This window comes from Drosophila elegans, unplaced genomic scaffold, assembly GCF_018152505.1.
Source record: "Drosophila elegans isolate 14027-0461.03 unplaced genomic scaffold, ASM1815250v1 contig_183, whole genome shotgun sequence".
Classification (NCBI taxonomy): domain Eukaryota; kingdom Metazoa; phylum Arthropoda; class Insecta; order Diptera; family Drosophilidae; genus Drosophila; species Drosophila elegans.
Window position 1 is genome coordinate 9,985,369 of NW_024545550.1, and position 14,632 is coordinate 10,000,000.

General features: G+C 41.4%; 1 protein-coding gene across 1 annotated transcript; it reads left to right on the forward strand.

The window, feature by feature from the left end:
• Positions 1 to 409: 409 nt before the first annotated feature.
• LOC108144806 (glycerol kinase) lies at positions 410 to 3,722 on the forward strand. The gene is made up of 4 exons (XM_017269931.2): positions 410 to 631; positions 689 to 817; positions 874 to 2,239; positions 2,394 to 3,722. Exons 1-4 carry the CDS (start codon positions 554 to 556, stop codon positions 2,609 to 2,611), a joined length of 1,791 nt encoding a protein of 596 aa, XP_017125420.1. The 5' UTR covers positions 410 to 553; the 3' UTR covers positions 2,612 to 3,722.
• The last annotated feature ends 10,910 nt before the right edge of the window (positions 3,723 to 14,632 follow it).

The window sequence follows — 14,632 nt, forward strand, 5'->3', positions numbered from 1 at the left end:
AAACATATATTTCTGTTTTTTTTTTTAGATTAACTATTACAGTGAAAGGAGGGATCATTTCAACAGAGTTTTCTCTAGATAGGTTGCGAGTTAGCCAGAAACAAGATAACTGATCTACCAAGGGCACATGGAATATAACTTATTTTAAATAAGTTTCATTATTGGTTGATTCAGTTTATTTCTTGTTGTAAACTTTTTAAATACAAAACACATATTCGTTGCATTCGTTTATTAAGTCTGTTGTAAATTAGTTATTCGTAATTTAAATTAGTACTTTGTTATGTAATTTTGTTATTTTATTTAATTTTTTTGGTTTAAAAGACAGAAAGTTAAAAAAAGTCCTTGTATTAAAACTAGGAATCCAACGTTACCCTGACGCCCGTGATGGAACAGTTTACCAGTGGTATTTATAACTTAACCGCACACGGTCACACTGCCCACTGACAATATTGGCGTTCCAAAATAAAACAACAACAAAACACGGCTTGTTTTCCACGGCTCGCGAGCTTAAACACCAAACAGCACGTGTCCGCGGCCACCGGGGACGCAAAAGATGTCCAACGGGCGCTACGGAAGATTCGGAGCACTGATCGGCGTCGCCTGCGTGAGCAGCACCCACTGCCGCTTTCTGGTGCGAAGGTCCAAAAGCCGAAAAACGCCCGCGCTGACTCAGATTCTATTTCCATAGATTTACTCAACCAAAAATGCAGAGGTTCTGGCCTACCATGAGCTCAAGCTGCGCCAGATTGTCCACCAGTCCGGGTGGATGGAGTACGACCCGGCGGAGATATGGAAGAACACGCAGGAGTGCATTGAGGTGGCCTATCTGCAGGTTATATCATCATCCGGCAACTAATCAGCGTACTTTTGCAGGTCGCCTACAAGAACCTGGTTATACTAGAGATCAATCCGCATGATATCATCGCCATGGGAATCGTAAATCAGCGGGGCACTGCGGTGCTGTGGAACAAGCAGACGGGTCAGCCGCTGCACAATGCCATCGGCTGGTCCGATTGCAGGAGCACCCCGATCCTAAGGAACCTGCTCCACAATGTCCGGCACAATGTGGACTATGTGCGCTACCGCAGTGGCCTGCCCCTGAGCAGCTGTTTCAGTGCCCTCAAGATTCGATGGCTGATGGATCACGTCCCCTCCGTTGCCAGTGCCATTGAGGAGGGCAAGGTTCTTTTCGGCACCCTCGACTCCTGGCTGCTGTGGAACCTCACGGGCGGCGTGGAGACGGGAGTGCACTCCACGGACCTCACCAATGCCCACTACACCTCTCTCATGAACCTGTCCACGCAGCAGTGGGACCCCAAGCTGTGCCAGTTCTTCAAACTGCCCATGAACATACTGCCACGCATACGTTCCAATTCCGAGATATTCGGCTATGTGCTGGAGGGTCCCCTCCTGGGCCTTCCCATTGCGGGCATGATGGGCGAGCAGCCGGCCAGTCTGCTGGGCCAGCTCTGCGTAAAGGCTGGGCAGAACGTGTGCACCCTGGACGACAGCTGCTTTGTGCTGCTCAACACGGCCAAGGAGAAACTGGACTCGGCCAACGGACTGATCACGGGCATAGCGCACAAGCTGGGCGACAAGGTGGCCACGAACTACACGCTCGAGGGAGCCATCTCCAATGCGGGATCCACGGTGACCTGGCTGCGGGAGAAGCTGCAGATCAACACTGAGATAAATTCCAACGACAATGTGGTGGAGTCTCTCAACACATTCATCGGCGAGAACTCGATGATCTCCTCCTCCTGTTCGTCCTCCATGCTGAATGCCGAGTGTGGACTGGCGGCCAAGCGGTCGGAGATCACGTTCGTGCCGGCCTTCCATGGCCTGTATGCTCCCTACTGGCGGCACGATGCCAGGGGCATTATCTTGGGACTCACCAGCCAGACCACGGCGGAGAACATTACGCAAGCGGCATACGAGGCCACTGGCTTCCAGATCTTCGAGATTCTGGAGGGCTTCAAGCGGGACACGCCCAACTGGGACCGCTCCACCATGCAGCCTGTGCTCACGTTTGGCGGCGATTACGCCGAGAACTCGCATCTGGTGCAGTTCATCGCGGACATAATTGGCTACATGCTGGAGCGGCCGCAGACCACATCGCCAGCTGGCTTGGGCGTCATGATAGCCGCGGGCGTGACCATGAAAGTGGTGTCCCTGCAGTACGCCATGAAAATGTACGCCCCGCCCACGGATGTCTTTTCGCCCACCACCACAAGGAATCGTAAGTAGAAAGGCTGGACAACTAATGGCCTAGGAAACAATGTAAATTGTATAGAACATTATAAGCTAAAACTTATTATTATCTATAATATTTAATTCAAAAAATTATTAGTTTATTTATTTAAAAAACTAAGAATATGTTATTCCCTTTTCAGGTCGCGAGCTGCTCTACAGGCGCTGGGATTATGCGGTTAAGAGATGCCTGCATTGGAACAACTACGAGACCTACGAGGCCGATGTCGAGCTGTTCGCCCAAAGAGAACTTGATCCCAATTTACCAGTTCGACGTTCTATACCCGGTAGTCTGTTCCTGACCACGTCCTTTGCCCTGATCCTGCTGGCCAACTATCTGAAGAACAATCCCATGCTATAGTTTCCAGTCGAGTTAGGGAACCGGCGCAGTTCAATCTAGTCAACTGAACACGTTCAAGAGTGTGCATTAAAATTTATTGTTTAGTTTAGCATGTAATCTTATCTAGTTGCTTTGATATGTATATACAATCCCTTATAGTTTTTTTGCCTGCGTTGTAGATCAAAATATTTGTGATTCACCTATATACACCACCATAGATATACATGTTTCTTCTATAAGCTCATTATGTTCCTCCTATGTTGAACATTCAATTTAAGCTGTGCGTATTTATTTCGAAACCCAAAGACAATTGTTAAAGCTGTTGCGAGGTGAGCACAAAAGTCGACATCATCCTGCATGCGTTATGGAAAGTTGTAACTGAGTAAACCAAGAGAACGTGAAAGCAAACTGTTGAGATTGTGTTTTACAAGTGGAAAAAGCGGAGCACAAGTGGCCAGTGTTTGCCAGCTGAAATCCATTTGCCAGTTAATTAGCTGGCTGGTGCTCCTACACGAGGAGTAGCATTCATCACCTGCCCCCGGCTGCAGCTCACCACATTGAATGCAGCTTAAGTTATTGCGCTTATTGTTGACACGCGAATTGTTCAAGGAGCAGCAGCTGTGCCCGTGCATTCCGGCCTGCAGCCAATGTGCACTTGAACGCGCCTGCCCCGGAACTGCAGGAGGATGGATGATGGAGCAGGCCACTGGAGGAGCACCCTTGGCTGTTGTTGTCTCTGCTCGACCCCCCACTTCGTTGTCGTCCAGCAGGCGAGGGAGTCGAGCAGGCGAGGCACTCTTTCAAATGAGTTTTTATGCGCGAGCGTTTGCCAAATGCCCTACGGAAAAACGAGTGAGGCTAATGATTTGCCATTGCGAGCTGTGGATAAAGGTTAAATGGCATGATGACTAATTATTTTGTTAAGAAAACTCATGTATACTATTATTTAAAAGATTTATATATTAAACAAACTTAGCTTTAGCAGAAAATAAAGCAGGGATTGAACCTTCACCTATAAATTGAGGGCACACTACATCGAAATATATTTACTATTATTTACCTAGGAAATGTTTACGTAATCTCTATATGTTGTGAAGCAATAGTAGTCAACAAATAAACCTCTAAAATTAAATGATTGAAATTATTTTCGCTTTGCTTTTACTTAGTCAATTTTGTTATATTTTCTTAATATTTTGTATATGTACGTGTTAAACAGTTACTATCTTAACTGAATGTCAATACTGGATATTTATTTAAAATACTGTTACAGATATATGTAATGTAATATAAACTGCAAGCAAGTATTATTAATATTTAAATGTATTATCTTGTGAAAAATATTCAAATTCAAAATATACTCAAAATAGTAGTCTATTATTGAGGAAACTTATAAGCTAGCCAGCACACTTAAAATACAAACGTACTTTCTCTGATAAATCATGTATCTTATATAAGTTACCATATCATCTAAAATTCTGGTTAACAAACGCAGCTCATTCGATTTGTCGGTTATGGCCATGCCATGAATCTCAGTCTGCAGAATTGGTTTGCATTTGAAGACAAAAAACGTCGACGGAGCGCAGTAAAATGTGAAATTTGTGCAAACAGTGAAACAGTTTTCCCTTCCCACGGGAAGGGAGGCGTAGGCGGGGGGCGTGGCAGGACCCCAAGACGCAAGTAAACTTTGCACGTAGTCAATTTAAATAAATTAACACGCTGTTGTATGAGTGTGTGGGTGGGATAGATAAGGATAAGGCAAGGGGGTGGCTCCTTCCGATATCCAGGACACAAATGGGTTATAGTAGTAGTGTCCCACTGTGCTGCAATATGCCAAAATGCGAAGCATTTGACATGCCCACGTAGCCAGGACTTTATTCCTGGTCAGGAGGGGGAACCCTCGGAGTACTCGGTACTCGGTATCAATGTCCTTGTTCTCGTCCTCGTCCTGGCAGGGTGGGTTTCCATTTCCCCTTTTATTTTCCGCCGTTTCGGGTGCAATGCTCCTGGGTGGGTGTGCTTTTCGGCTGTGGCTGTTTTGTGCGACTGCCACAACGCATAAATCTTCAACTTTATGGCATCAATAAATGTCGGGGCGAAGTAATGATTTCGTCAAGTTCTCTGCCATTGTGTGCAGTGGCCCAAGCTGAGAAATCCTCCCCTCGTCGTTTGTTGCACTCATTGGGGGTGGAATCGCGCTGCCAGGGATCTATATAACTGGGTAGATCCTTGATGGCACCAATCGGGCTTCGAAGCTTAAGCCCGCTCGACACAGAAAAAAAAAACATTCGTGTCTCCACTATTGATATTTTCTATATTGTTTAGTTAGCTTTAATTCCGGATAATGAAAATTAGTTTTGAAAAAGGAGTATACAGAGTATACAGAATAATTAACAACAAAAGGCATAAACTTATTTCAACACTTTGTATTTTATTATTATTATTAGTAAAAAAATACATCCTTAGAAATCATATCTTTTTATTAGTTAAATTGTAAAATCAACATCTTAAAAAATGTATTTAAAACAAAAAAAGGGAGATGGCTTAGCTAAATGATTTAATAATTTGAAGAGAACCTTGGTTTTATTGGTTTTTAAAAATATTTTTTTGTATTTTATACGCATTTTATATATCTTTTGTTTTATTGGTTTTGAAAATAATTTTTAAAAACCTACTGATGTAACCTTTTTGTTTTGTAAAACCCAAAATTTGCATACTATATTTCTTTTGTTTGACTGTACGGGTTCGTTCACCTCCCAAACCTTAAAAATAATTTGTGGGCGTGTTGACGCCCCCACAAAAGGAGCTAGCTGAAAGCGACTGAAAGGCTTCACACGTTGGGCGCACAATTTATTTATTGGACGAAATTTGCCAGTTAGTTTATGGCCGGAGCCCATCTGCATACGAGCCCGGAGAAGTAAGGAGCTCGAGGAACTCATTGAATGTCCTGGCAGCAGGCTGCTTTATCTGCTCCGGAGTTGGAAACGGAGCTCCCTACCACTGACACAAAGTTTTTACGCACTTTTTTTACGAGCACGAGCAGAAACGAACCCACACCCACCCAGCGAAAACCTAAAAATCCACGCTCCTTGCATGGCAGGCCGTCATAAAAATGTCGTAAATTCGCCGAAGCGAAAGTTTTCCAGCGGAGAACTGGGCTCAGAGCCCGGTTGCTCGGTGCCATCGTAAAAACCTTAATTAATTTTCTAATCAACATTTTGCCTGCATGTAAATCGTCTGATTTTCTGAGTCCATTTCCAGCCCGCTTATGTGTAGCATAATGCCACAACGCTCCGCCCCCACAACGATATGGCGAAATGCTACAATTTCAGTACTTTCAGTACCACAGCTAAAGTTGGTAAGTTGGTAAGCCTTCAGCTCCATTAGCTGGCCGGGCTGCTCGGTTAAGTCAGCTGCGATATGTCAAAGTAAACGGCTATAAAGTCCACAACTACAGGGGGTGGGCGGGGCTACCAAACTGGCGCCAGTAGTCAAAAGTTGCGTGCTCTGCGTTTGGATGATTCTGGGCATTGTTTTGGTGGTGTTTACCCAGTTTGTTAGTCGCCTCTTGTTCTGCTAGTTGGTGCACAGCAAAAAAATCATTAAAATAGCATAGCATCAAAACGCGAATTCTTTAGCAAAAACCGTTTTAATTTGTACAGTTAGAAAGTCTGGGAGATCTTTCATTATAATGGTATATAGATTAGGGGTCTTTTGAGATAGTTTTGTTTTCATATGACATGTCATATGTTCCTATGCCGGCAATGGAAATGGTAACCAGGTCACCCGCCTTAAAGTTAAAGATCTTGGTGCCATTCGCATCAGTTAGGGTGTAGGCCTTGGAACAAACACGATCTATGGAGGGGGGGAGGGTCCACTTCCTCAGAGTCTCCGAGATTATTTTGCCCATGTAGTTCAAATAAACAAAATAACAGTCAATGATATCTTTAATTTTTTTGTACTTTAGGTAGCGCGATTAAATCCTTCTTTTGGTTTATTTTTCCCAAAGAGTTTAATAAAAAAAAAAGGCATGGTAAGGTAGACATATATAAACAAACAAAATACAAAATATTTTACATATTTAGTGTTTGCGACCATAATTTTATAAAAGCCATGTATAAAATCTGATATTATAATCATTTATCACAGTAAATTAGACAAATATATTGAAAAAACAAACAGTTTGATAAGAAACTGCAAGCCACTGTGCAATAAAAAATAGGAGTCCTTGGATTAAATATCACTAAGCAATCATATTTATTTGCATATTGATAGGTCATGATGATAATGTGATTTAATTATTTATCAATAATTGTAAGGTTAGATAAATAAATGAATCGTAAGATTTAATTTGTTGTCAGTTTGTCAAAATAACAATTAATAATCTCTCTCTGATTGCTTAATGGCATTAAAAAAATCAATATATTATCTCGAAATATAAGACTAATATAGTTCAACACTTTTTTTTGTGTGCAGACATCAAGTGAGAGATTAGTAAGGATAAGTTTCTGGACGAGAATCGTCGAATTACCCCCAACTCAGTGCCGAATATCACTCATTCGCTCCGTCAGCAGCACCAGCAGCAGCCGCAGCAGCAGGACTGCCCTTGCCAATTAAGTGCGGAATTTCGGTTTATTTTTTTTGTGCAGAACTGCATGGCACAGCGCAAATTAATTTAAATATTTAAAGAGTTTAATTATTTTTTAACTGCCCAACAAGGACAGGCGCAGACAGGAAGGTTCAAATGGAGAAGGAGCAGGAGGAGCATGATCCAAGTGCTATGATCCGGGGCCATAACTGCATGGAAAACCTGCGAGGACGACGACAACGGGCAAACAGCCAAGCGTAAACTTAACTGACAAGTGGAGACTTAACTTCCCATAACAAATTGCATTCCAATTGCATGTCGGGAACGCACACACCCCCTGGATTTGTCCACCTCCTGGAGGCCGTCGGGCATAAGCAAACACACACACACACGGAGTCGCATTCACTCACTGTTCCCGTGACTCTCCTGTTTCACCTGCACCTGCTCCTGCTCCTGCAGGACCTTCTCGTCGTCATCATCATTGCTGTTAATTTAAATTGCTTTAAAAAAAATGCACCTGAATGGGGCAAAATGAGAACAGAAACGAGTTCCATTCAGGCCAAATGGCAACAGGAGCAGCTCCTGGCTGGCAGTTTCCTCCTGGAGACTCTCGAGTTGCCTGCGCGTAGATGCCATGCACGAAATAATCCTAAAGGGTGTGAAAAAGTATGAATGCAGCCAAGAATGTGCACACCAAATGGGGAGTGGGTGGTTGGATGGTTGGATGGTGGTGATGGCTGACTGGGGAGAACGCGAGAAATGAGCTGGCTCGCTGTGAAAGGAAAACAAAATTATGCAACTTGAAAATGGGCGACAGACAGACAGACGCATATACAATCCCTGCTCCTTGGCTGCTCCCCAGTTGCCATCTCAGATGCAGTGTTCTGTTTTTGTTGCATGAGTGAAGGCTGCTCCGGATCCCAGACTCACCTCATACTTCACTTTTTTGCCATCTCTGTGGTTTGGTGCACCACTTGCCCAGAAGAGCGTCTCGTCAAATGCACTGGAAAATAATAACTATGGGATCAGAACCTATTCTTGATATAAAAAATTTATTTTTTAAAAAATGGTTTACAATTGGAATGGAAAAAAGTTTTTTTTAAATCCTTTTATTTATGGAATATAAAATATTTACGAATATAAAAAATCACTTTGTTTTTTGCCATAAATATTTATATATAATATTTTTTAATTTTTTAGGTACTAAATGTTGTAAAACACAAATTTTTAAAATCTATTAAATTAAGAATAAGCAGGACATAGAATAATAACTGGGAGATTGTTATAAGATTGTTATTAACTTTGTGAAAAGTACCTATATTTTTCTAGAGAAAAACTAATTTGTGAATTTCCCCCTTTTATTCGGTTCTTAGAACCCTTAGAACTGTAAACAATTTACCATCCGGGTATTGAAAAAACCGGCTGGTTTATTCCGCCCAACCTAAAATACAGTAATTCTTTAATTTTTAATCAATAAATACATTTTAGATTTGAATTTTACGATTTAAACTAGGACCTTACAGTTACAGATAACTGTATTTTTCCAAGCCAAAACTTTTCTAAAGTTTCAGATTTTCCTCTGAGCGTATGTATACGTGGGGTCCTTCTCTCCAGAAGTGAAATGTTTTTGGTTGCAGTTTCTACTTTGCATTCAATTAAATCCGGACTCGAAGTAATTGCCAAGTAAATACGAAGAGCAAACCAAGACGGGAGCCGACTATAAAAATGCTTGACAAGATAACTTTGCAGTGACTTCAGAGCTGGAAAATATATGGAAAAACTGTGGAACGAGTAGCCGCATTTTTATTATTGATAAAATTTGCTAAGCGACAACTTTCTGGCGACCAAAGTTCGTGCTGGTTGTGTGTGTCAACCCTTTGACTCCCATCGAACTCATCCTTTTAGCTCAGTTCTACCAGTTTATTAAAATTCAGGACGAACAGCAGCAGTCGCAGAAAGAAAATTCCACAGAAATTGTATTACCAAAAATATTGAATAGGGGAGTGGAATACGGGATAAATAAGAAAGTTGAGATAGGGACTTTGGAGGATGCGGCTGCCACATGTGTCGCCTTTAGGGGCCAATCGATGGCGGATTGGATGGAAAAGGCAGCTGAGCCCGCCGGGTAACGCCCACCTCCTCATCTTCTGCTCCTGCGACTCCGATTCAGCCCCTCCAGAAATCCTGTCGCACTGCGGTTCAATTCAATGATTTGTGGCCCTGGTTGCGTCTTAATTTATCCAGCAGCTTGCTCAGCGCACACACAGAAGACAATCGCCGCCTAATGGAGTGGGTTCTGAAAGTTTTTAAAATACTTTTCAGTCGGTCCCCAAGTTTTTGGGCCAAAATAATTTGTATGCGGTGGCGAGCGTACAAGAAAAGTTTCCTGCAGCGGGGGAAATAGTTTAGAAAAGTCTTGCGTCTAGTTAGAGAAAAAAAAAGGGGGATGGTAAGTATGACTACAAGTTAAGGCTACTTATTAAAATCTCCCCTTGGCCCATTGAGCAGTACAAGCACTTGGCATTTCTTTGAGCACATGTGAGCTTCCTTTTCACTATTTCCCTTCTTTATTTTTTTTTTTTGGCTGAACACTTGAGTTGCATTGTCCTTTTGTTAGATGGGTTGCTCCTTTCTCGAAAATGGGTAGATACCATGGCACAAGGACTTTTCATGGCTGCCTGTTGGAATGTGTTGACATAGCGCTAAATTTTTCAGTTACTTTTGTTTGCCCTTCTGCTAGACTTTCTCCGACTTTCCCTCTGTCTGTGAGTGTGTAGTTAAAGTTTTCCACTCTCTCTTCGGCATATTTGCTCAGGGCTAAAGGGCAAAAGCCCGTTAAATGCTCAAGCCAAATATATGGGGGCGTTAGACTGTGAAAAGGGATTTGTGGCTAATCAAACAATATGAATAAGGCAGAATGGAGTTACGGCCGTAAATTGTGATCTGGAATTTATTTATGGTATTTCCTTAGGAAATGTGTTTTTAAAAGAAGTCAATCCTTACCCTTAACAAAATAATAATTGCCTGGCAAAGTAATTCGCTTTGAAATTGTAACCTTGATTTTTAATTGAGAAATTAAAATAAAATTATATACAATATAGAATAGTAACAGTGCCTTTACAAGCTTTAATGAATGTAACAAAATACGTAAAATATCTTTTAAAAAAATTTAAAAAAATTAAAATAATTTTCTGTGTAAAATGTTTAATGTTTGATTTATATAGTTTTTCCACCACTTAAAATCAAAACAGATTCTTCAATAATATATTTATAAAATGATTTTAAAAGTATAGACACCAGTCCAAAATATAAAATGGTATACAAAGGTAGATATTCTCTCAGTTATTTAATTTTACAACAAAGTTTTCGCAAAGTACTAGCAAATATATAATATATTGTGGAAGGTCTTTCATGTTTAAAGCCTTAATCTAGTAATGACCTTGACTTTGTTTATGAGTTTTTTAAGTGACATTTTTCTAGGGATTATCTTTACTTAACGTAGATATTCGCTTTCCCATCCCAAGACCCGTCAGATTGCCCATTTCACAGTTTGCAGTTACCCAACGTCCCATTACCTGTTTTATATGTTTATTCCCCCACCCACGTCGTTCAACTTAAATGCCCCGTGGAAAAGCAAAACTTTGTCTTCAGTTTTCCTTCTGATTTTCCGCCTCTATCTCTAAACACCCAAACTCCCCCAACCCCACAATCCACTTTCAAGCCATGTCTCAGCCCCGTAACCTTGCTCATTTACCGCTAATTCTCGCAATGCTGCAATCTCATTTTGGCCAAACCAAAAAAAAAAAAAAACAAGAGGAGTCGGAGCTAATGCCGCCTAACCGTTATGGCCATAAAAAGGAGATTCTGAAACTTAACGCAAAGCGACTCAATAAGCGATGGGGAGCATCATCACCTGAGCAACAGCAACTCTTTCCCCTAAAAAGTGGAGCATCAGCCACAAAATCCCCCAATGGACTGCTGATTTCGACTCCGACTCCATTGAAGCGTAAGACTCTCGCCCGAACTCCATTCCATTCCATTCGAAATCAACTGCATTCCTAAGCCCTGTCAGGCATTTTATGGCCAACACGAAAGCTAAACTTTTGCCGGGGGACTCGTAACCCCACACGGGACTCACATTTGCCCTTGTCCCTTGCCTCGGTTCTCCGATTCTCTGGGCTTTCCCTGGGTTTTCCCCGGTTTTCCCCCTTCGCTTCGCTCGGCTCGTAAAATTTTATGCGTTTTTTGCGCCCTACGACGCTTGGCGTTGAAAATGAAAATTGTTACTCCACAACAAGCCAGCTCCCGACTACGGATCCGTCTCAAACTCCGGCTGTTTTGTTTCCCGTATCCCATGGCATTCAAGCCAAGTCGAGTGTCGTGTCGCCTGACGTGGCCAGACGTGGCCAGGGGGTGGCACTTTGTTTTGGCCTAGAGATGAAAGTTCAGGCGGTTGACAATCCATCGAAAAAAAGCCACATCTCCGGAAGGATATAACAGGTTTAAAAACAACACGTTTCTGAGGATTTTAGACAGATTCTTTTGAAAAAAAATTATACTCTTATTTAGTACATTAAAAAGGTCAGGACCACAAAGTGTCTGTAGGGATATATAGGATTTTATGGCCAAATTTTAAATATTCATTAAACATTAACTAAATTAATTTTATTCTCTTACAATTTAAATAAATACAAATAAGAAAGTAGAGCTGGTTATTTTTTCTCTTATGGTGAAAAATAATATAGATCTTAAATCATCAAACGAAATTAAAATTTTTTCAACCCATTTTGACTAGTGCAATAAATATAAATAAATAAGCAAATAAATAAAAAAGCAAATAAATAAATAAAAAAAAAAACATTAACTGTTTTCATATACAGGTAAAAAAAATAACAATAAAATACGAAAAGAGATATATTTTTTCCTGATTTAATAATTCATTTGATGACATGGTAATGTTCAATTCGAGCTGTATAGTTTTTAAACACTTAATTATTAAGCTTATTTATAGCTGTAGTTTTCCACCTTGAAAGCTATTTACTTTACAATGAAAGGCTTTCCAAAATAAATGTTATATTCAAACGAAATAAATTCAGGTGTTCAAAAATATCCTTTTTCATTGTCATCTCTACTCGTCCTTTGCATTGTTGTTCTTGCTGCTTGCTTTTTATGACTTTGGGGTATTTATTATACTGAAAGGAAAGAGCAAGGCTACAGCCTGATGTTTAATTTCTGTCGTTTCGCTGGCTCTGTCTCTGTCTCTTACTTTCCCCGCATTTCTCCTTTCCTTTCCCACGACTTGTGCGTTAATGAGTCAACACAAAAGGCTCAGCTGTTTGTTTAATGCATGTTCCACCCCTTTTAGACACCCCTTCAGGTGGTTGGGTGTTTTGGTTGTGTAGTAGGTGGTTGCTGTTTCAATGTCGCCTTTGTCACGGAGCTGTTTGTCCAAATATAGAAAAGTTTTGGCCCAACTTTAAGGGCTCCCATCTCACAGATTGACACGAGCAAATCACTCTCACACGAAAATGGCAGGTCGACTTACCCTCATTTATCCCTAATTAGTTTGTCCTCATTGGATTGACCTTTTCGTACCTTTTTGGCAGGGCAAAATAGACAAATATGACATCTAAAAATCGTTAAATTTTAGCGATATGGCTACTGCATTGATCTCTCTCTAAAGTGGTTTGTGTTGAGGGAGAGATATAAAATCATAACCAATCTTAAGTGCGGGGTTTTCTCTAAACTTCGTTGGCACACAACCGTTGAGATGCTGCACCGATGGCTGGAACTACTCGTACAAAACTTCTCAATAACCAGAAGCCAGATTTTCAAGACACGTCTAATTAAAGTTACAACATTTCCGTGTGAGCTTGAATTAATCAAGTAAGTGGGTGGCTTCCTCGCAATTGGTGGCCTTCCTTTGCTGAGTTGTCTCACATTCAGCATGCCCCAAAAACACAATTCAAAAGTTTCCCTCTCACTAATTGTGCAGAAATTTCGCAAATGAAAATGCCATAAAAAGCAAAAAGAATCCATAAAATTCTGCAACACACGCAGCCCTACGATTGCCATAGAGATGACTGCGTTATAAACGAGTCTGCGATGTGCTTCAATTATGTGTCAGGATGCCATGAAGCCAGAAAGCCAGGAAGTCGTGGGGTTCCCCTTTTGCCGCGGCGAAAACTTTTGCCTTGTGATGAATGCGAAAATATGTTTTCGGGGACTCCATAATGAGGCAACTCGGCAGCGAGTTGCAACATCAATCTGCTGGCTCTCACTGGAGTCACTTGATGATTTTTGCCGCTGGGCTTGTAAACAGTGGGCTAAAAATTTAATGCGTAATTTATTTGTGTGTGTCAGACCTGGCCAGCGGTGCGTATGCGTAATGTAATGTGCAATTTATGCGCGCGCTCAGGTAAAAGGCATGACAAAGTGGTGTAGGTCATTCCACCGTTGGCCCATGCGGCGTATGAGTAATGCACATTTTACGCCTGAATGGCCAAAGCCATTTTTCCCCCCCTGCCATCAAAGGTACGTACACATTTGTGTTTTCTCTATTTATTCCCTTTCTGTCAGTGGCCCGTATAAAATATTAATAAATTGAAAGCCATATGAAATGGCATTTTTATGTTTTGCTCCTGCCGAGCTTAGGCTTTTGTTGTACAGCTGTCGTTCCATTACAAACATTGCAAATATTGCGCATACGCCATGTGCGGAAATTCGAATATTTTATTTTAGGCAGATTTACCAGCTGCAAATGCAGTTGAACCTTTGAGTTACAAAAGCAAAGTGGAGATGTGGTTCGCTAATGCTTTTATCAGTTATCAAAGGGGACTTTAAATTTTAAAGAGCGCTTATAACTTTAGACTAAAAAAATCTTTTTCAATTTCTTGTAGGCTGTATACTAAATTTACAGAGAGTATCAAATATTCTGCTCTTCCCATTCCGATATATCCTTTATACTCTTCCAACTTTTTTCTTGCCTGCCGCACTTCCTGCTACCAACTGTTCAATCAACCTTTTTTCGGCTGGCATTTGATATTCATGACAGGCAGATATTTGTACGTGCCAGGAAAAGCTAAGCAGCCCATCCACTAGCCTAGCAAAATGGCAACTCATTGTGTAACGGTGTTGTTTTTGCTGCTGATTCAAATGCAAATATAGCCTGGATTTTGGTCCTGGCCAAAACTTTTCGCACGAGGAAACTTTTTGGCTACGTAGGCGCTGGAACTTCCGGACGAGGCAAAAACCAGGGGGAAAGAGGCGACTTTAAGCCCCAATAAGCTGGGGTAACTTTACGGTTTATTGCCATGTTTGTTTGTCAATCGTTTTGGGAAAAGATGTGGAGGCAAGACGATGTGGCCCAGGCCCAATCCGCCATTCAATAGGCGCCCATTTTTCAAATCAAGTGAAGTGTGAATGAGCCAAGTCCGCTTGGGCCCGAAGGACCCTCA

What these genes read in the sequence shown, in the direction of transcription:
- LOC108144806 (XM_017269931.2), top strand. Translation starts at nt 554, where the DNA reads ATGTCCAACGGGCGCTACGGAAGATTCGGAGCACTGATCGGCGTCGCC. An exon ending in GCACCCACTGCCGCTTTCTG is followed by an intron (nt 632 to 688) that starts GTGCGAAGGTCC and finishes CTATTTCCATAG; the next exon opens with ATTTACTCAACCAAAAATGC. An exon ending in GCCCACCACCACAAGGAATC is followed by an intron (nt 2,240 to 2,393) that starts GTAAGTAGAAAG and finishes TTCCCTTTTCAG; the next exon opens with GTCGCGAGCTGCTCTACAGG.